This window comes from Nannospalax galili, unplaced genomic scaffold, assembly GCF_000622305.1.
Source record: "Nannospalax galili isolate Female #2095 unplaced genomic scaffold, S.galili_v1.0 scaffold592, whole genome shotgun sequence".
NCBI classification, from domain to species: domain Eukaryota; kingdom Metazoa; phylum Chordata; class Mammalia; order Rodentia; family Spalacidae; genus Nannospalax; species Nannospalax galili.
In genome coordinates this window covers 133,244-139,360 of record NW_008331650.1, presented here as the reverse complement: position 1 = coordinate 139,360, position 6,117 = coordinate 133,244, and the positions used below count along the sequence as shown (strand labels likewise).

General features: G+C 39.7%; 1 protein-coding gene across 1 annotated transcript in view; it reads right to left on the bottom strand.

Annotated features, from left to right (window-relative positions):
• Window positions 1–6,117, bottom strand: part of Rab3gap2 (RAB3 GTPase activating non-catalytic protein subunit 2) — a gene marked incomplete in the record, with an annotated part of 108,819 nt that overhangs the window by 92,043 nt on the left and 10,659 nt on the right. Inside the window, 1 exon segment of the mRNA XM_008826787.3 lies at window positions 343–407. Coding sequence (XP_008825009.1) covers window positions 343–407 — 65 coding nt within the window.

Here is a 6,117-nt window from a genome sequence, read left to right as displayed (position 1 = left end):
TAAAAAAAAAAAAAAACATATTGTAAAAACACACGCTCTCTCTCTCTCTCTCTCTCTCTCTCTCTCTCTCTCTCTCTCTCTCCTCCTCCTCCTCCTCCTCTTCCCTCCTCTCTCTCATTCATCTTCTGCCATGCCATGTTATAACAAGCATGCTGTTATCTCATGCCAAGCCCTTGATCTGTGCCCTTGCTCTGGGCCTCCAGGATCACAGCCAATAACTTTTTTTTTTAACATTACAAAGTCTCAAATATTTTGAAGATGGAAGAAAAAAACTGACACTGACTGCAGAACATTGCCCTCTGACTCCACACAGATTAAAAAGAACTCGTCATAAAGACTCACGAGTTCCTGGGATTCTGTCTCTTCCCATGCTCCCCAACCATCATCTTCCCAGTTTGCCGATTTACCTGTTGAGAGAGAGAGAGGGCATAGTGTTAATATTAGGGATGAACACAATTGATTTCAGGCTGTAACATCGAGATTGTGTGATATACAGTAATAACCAGGAACCGTATGACCTACTGAATTTCCAAATCTATGTACTAGTAAAATTGTGTACAAGTTATTCGAATCTTAAAATATTGGACATCAAGTAGATCTACATTTAAATCAAACTATAAAAGTGCATTGAAAAAATTAAGCTGAGCATGGTAACACATGCCTGTAATCACAGCACTTGGGAGATAGAGCCCAAAGGATTCAAAGTTCAAGGCCGGCCTTGGCTACTTACCCAAGTCTGAGGCCAGCCTGGGCTACATGAGACGCTGTCTCAAGAGAAGATACGCACACATGCACAAACACCCTGAATTCTGAAACAGGACAAATACCTACTTCAAAACCCTTTTCTGATACTGATTTCTTACATTTGAGATCATCTTCTCAAATTAAAACATGTTCACTAAAATATGCAACAAGGAATTAAAACCTCAGGTAGGTTTGCACTGTTCATGTTATTTGTTTTGGCTTAGAATTTACTGAAAGTGGCCGGGTATGGTGGCGCATGCCTTTAATCCCAGCACTCAGGAGGCAGAGGCAGGCGGATCTCTGTGAGTTCAAGGCCAGCCTGGTCTACATAGTGAGTTCCAAGATAGCTGGGGCTACAGAGAGACCCTGTCTCAAAAAGACCAAAAAAACAAAAAAACAACAACAAAAAAATTTACTGAAAGCAATAAAATTATTTTTCAAGTGACTACAGTGACAGAATTAAGGTACTGTTATTACCTCAAAATTAAATTAAAGCATGAACACAGTTCCAATAAAATGTCAGACCTGAAAACCGAACAGAATTTTTACTTGCATTAAATTTAATTTATGAAATGCATATTAAGCATCTAATGCCTGTTCAAATACTGGATCAGAGCTTCCTAGTTCTGAGGAGGCCAGTTACCCTTACTTGTAAACTTTAGTTTCCTCACTATAGAAATTTGAAAAAGAGCAGTAGCTCTGTTGTTAAGAATTTAGACCAGGCAGCAAACTAAAGAGCTAATAACTGACATCTAAGGTTCTCAGTGCACGCCATCGTGATTTACTCCATTAATATAATGACTAAAAAGTAAAAATAAATTACATTTAAGCAATCAGCTGTAAAATTTTGAGGGATATCAGCATAAAAGATGAAACTTTTATACTGTTAGATGATAACTAAGGTGAGAAGGAAGCAAACAATATTCACTTATATGTAAGGCTTTAAAAGTTGCTGAAATCAAGTATACAGAGATGACTGAAAACACTTGTTACAATCTGGTACTTGGACTCACTGCTCAATTAGCCTGTAGTAATGATAATCCAATCTTTAGCACTTAAATGCCAAATAATTACTTCCAAATATCCCAACTACATTGCTAGGCTAAATATTAAGTCCTAAAATAGCACTACCATTTGATTAAAATGACACAATCTATTCCAGACAGAAGTCAATTAGTCAATGAACAATCTAACAATTGCTCCACTAAACACCATGTACCAAATCTTGTAGTCAGCGCTAAGAAAAATACAAACATACACCTTACTCTTAAAGAATCTGATCTTGTGTAGACAAGATTTAACTATAGCACACAGACTTGGACTGGGAGTAAGATACACACACACACACACACACACACACACACACACACACACACACACATGCAGTGAACCTTATTTATTTATTTTTAAGATAGGGTTGGCTACAGAGTCCCAGCTGGCTTTGAACTGATAATGCTCCTGCCTCTGACTCTCAAGTGCTAGGATTACAGATGCATAACATCATGCCTGACAGAACATTCTTTAAAAAGCAGCTAGAAACTTTTCAAACATAATTGGAAAAAATCAACATAAAGCAAAAAGCAAAGAGGCAAAAAGCTGTGATGCATAGAACACTGGTGAGCATTTCTATCTGCCTAAGTGTACTGTACACACTGATAAACATCGCAAGGGTCCTTTATAATTTAATTTTACCATTGGAGAAACAGGTTTCTCCAAAGTGAGTGGCTTGGCTCAGGTCACAGGAGCAGCGTAGTGGTGCTTGTGCTCAGTTCTCCAGAGGTCTAGCATTCCTGCTCTTGAGGCCAAAAGAAAGCTTGTCTCTGTCTCTGAGACAGTCTCATGTATCCCACCCAGGCTGGTCTTGATTGTTATGCAGCCAAGGATGACCCTTGAGCTTCTGATCCTGCCTCCGTCTCCACCATACCCACTTCAGTGGGAGTCAAACCCAGGGTTTCATGCATACTAAGCAAGCACTCCACCAACTGAGCTACAGCTTCAGTCCTCTGTTTCTTTTTAAATATTTTAAAATAGAAACATGCCTTTGACATTGAGACTTAAAAAACTTAAGACTTTTAAAAACTTGAACTTGGCCAGGAATGGTGGTGCACACTTTTAATCCCAGCCCTGGGGAGGCACAGGCAGGAGAACCACTGTGAGTTCAAGGCCAGCCTGGTCTACATAGTGACTTCCAGGACAGCTGGGGCTACAGAGAGACCCTGCCTCAAAAGATAGAAAACAAAAACAAAAACAAAAAAACCTTTAACGTGGAGCTACAGAAATGTCTCAGCGGTTAAGAGCATTGGCTGCTCTTCCAGAAGACCCAGGTTCAGTTCCTAGCACCCATATGGAGACTAACAATCTTCCTGAACTCCAGTTCCAGGGGCTCCAATGTCCTCTTTTGACCTCTGTGGGCATTTCAAAACATGGGTGCACTTACATTCTTCCTGGCAAAATATTCATACATATAAAATAAAAAAAATAATTTTAAGAAAATTTAAAACTTGAACTATTATATTTTTTTCTTTAGCAATATAATTCATTAGGTAATCTCTTCATTTTTCTACAGCACAAAAACCAGCTCTCTTGCCGTGGGCTGATGGAGGCAACGAGGTCACCCCATTGTCAGTTTTAGAGTATGCATGGTTTCTCAGACAAGAAATTTAAATCCATGGTTCATATTTTAAATTGCTATAAAATTATATATATCAAATTACCAGAACATCAAGATGACACTGTAGAATAAAAGCCCTTCAGGAAGGTTAGCTATTCATTCATTTATCTGACAAGTAGCAGTTTATATGAGCTAGACATTGGGCAAGGTACTAAGATACAAAAGGAAACACATCTCCAAAGAGCTCAGTTCAAGAACACTATAAAAAGGCTTTATTTTTCCTTTATTGGTACAAAAGCAGCTGACTCAACTTATGACTCACATAATCAAGCAGAAGACAGCAGTAATTTGGATTTCCTGCCCCTACACAGACATAATATCCCTTCATGTCACAATTCAAAACATCTAAAAAGAGAAAGACCTTGAGAAATATTTTCTCTAAGATATTTGTGTTAATGAAGGTCTATCCATTTTTTTTTTCAATGCCTGTTTGGAAAGCTGCTTTCAACTAAAGGAAAAGAGAAATTAATTGGACAGCTCTATCATGGGAATACAATGTCTCAAGGTCAGGATATAAAGGCTAAAAGGGTGGGGGGCTGGAGAGATGGCTCAGCAGTTAAGAACACTGGCTGTTCTTGCAGAAGACCCGGGTTCCAATCCCAGCACGACAGCTACCACACGGTAGCTAACAACTGTCCATAACTCCAGTTCCAGGGGATCTGGCAGCCTCTTCTGTCCTCCGAGGGCACTGCACGACATGGGTGCACATACCTACATGCAGGCAACACATGTGTACACAAAATAAAAATAATATTTAAAAAATAAATAAAGGCTAAAAGGGGCCAGGGAGCTAACTCAGAATGTAAAGTGCTTGCTTATGTAAGTATGAGGGCTTGAGTGCAACCCTCAGCACCAATGTAAAAAACAAAACAAACAGCTGGGAGTGGCAGCACAGGACTGCAATCCCAACAGGGGGAAGGCAGGCACAGGAGGATCACTGAGCTCACTGGCCACCCTAGTCTAGATGGGGAACTCAGGCCAACGAAAGACCCTGTCTCAAAAAACAAGGTGGATGTCCTGAGGAAGGACACCTAAGGGTGACTTCCACCATCCACAAGCTCAAGCACACGTACACACACATACACACACACACACACACACACACACACACACACACACGAAATATCTGTTTCTTCTCAGCCTGCTATCATCTGTTTTTCACACCAATCTGACTGTTTGCACTGGCAGGCAATCTTCATCAGTGTTACCTAGTAGAAATTTAATGTGAAAACCAAGCTGAGGATTGCCATGGATGAGAATCTTCAGCTTTCATATGTATATGCACATACAACTTACACCTCAACATTTCAAAACAAAACCTGCATCATTACTAACAAAAAATGTTCCATCAATGCTAGAAAATCACTTTCTTACTCAATTACATGTAATTTAACATTCTCTATAGGGCTAGGAAAAATAATCACAAAGATGACTGGGTCCCCACATGGCCTATCATTTTGAAGAATCTGCTGCATGTCATTCTTAAGCTGTATCATTACTTAATTGCTCAAGTATTCCTTTTATCAACAGTGAAGAAAGGTTATATTGAAACAGCTCAAAATTAGCAAGTGCCTGCCTACTGGGGATCTAAAGATAGATGATGAGACTGCTTCTCAAACCTTGTTGCTTCCAGCAGGATTCATGTCCAGATGCGCTGCTCCAGCAGCCACTAAGCAGTACACACATTCCAGACAGAAGCAAGTATTTCCATGCTCCTATTTTAGCTAGGCTGCCCTACCTCACTTGCTGTACAGTCTACCGACTAAAAGTGTTTGGTTTTACTCCCACAAGCATCTCTCTGCCTCTGTTTCTCTATGCATGCATGCATGCATGAATGCATGTATGTATGTATGTTTTGAGACAGGGTCTCACGTAGCCCAGGCATGCCTTGAATTCACTATGTAGCCGAGGTTGGCCTTGATCTCCTGATCCTCCTGCTTCTACTTCCAAGTGCGAGGATCACAGGAAGGCACCACCACGCTCAGCCTCCTGCCTTTCTGGAAATTGAATTTCCTTTACATTTTATTCTTTTCAACCATTTTTTCCTTAAAATTCTCAGATTATTAACAGTCATCAAGGAATCAATTTGACTCTTTCAAGAACTATGCCAGCTTTGGGGCTGGAGAGATGACTCAGCGGTTAAGAGCACTGGCTGCCCTTGCAGAGGACCTGGGTTTGATTCCCAGTATGCATATGGTGGCTTAAAACTGTCTGTAACTCCAGTTCCAGAGGATCTGATGCCCTCTTCTGACATCTGTGAACATTGTATGACATGGGTACACTTCCATACATGCAAGCAATACACTCATAAACATAAAAGTAATATAAGTTTAAAAAATATTTTATTACTGGCTGCCCTTGCAGAGGACCTGGGTTTGATTCCCAGTATGCATATGGTGGCTTAAAACTGTCTGTAACTCCAGTTCCAGAGGATCTGATGCCCTCTTCTGACATCTGTGAACATTGTATGACATGGGTACACTTCCATACATGCAAGCAATACACTCATAAACATAAAAGTAATATAAGTTTAAAAAATATTTTATTATTCAACTGTGAACCTAAAAACTTGCACCCACTTGTGAAAGAGATGTACTCTTGCTCTGGAGTGTGTTACTGAATATGTTAAATCTTTAGTGAAATGCTTCTTCTAATGATGTAGTTATTAAAAATTTTTTAAAATGATTAAAAAAAATAATTAG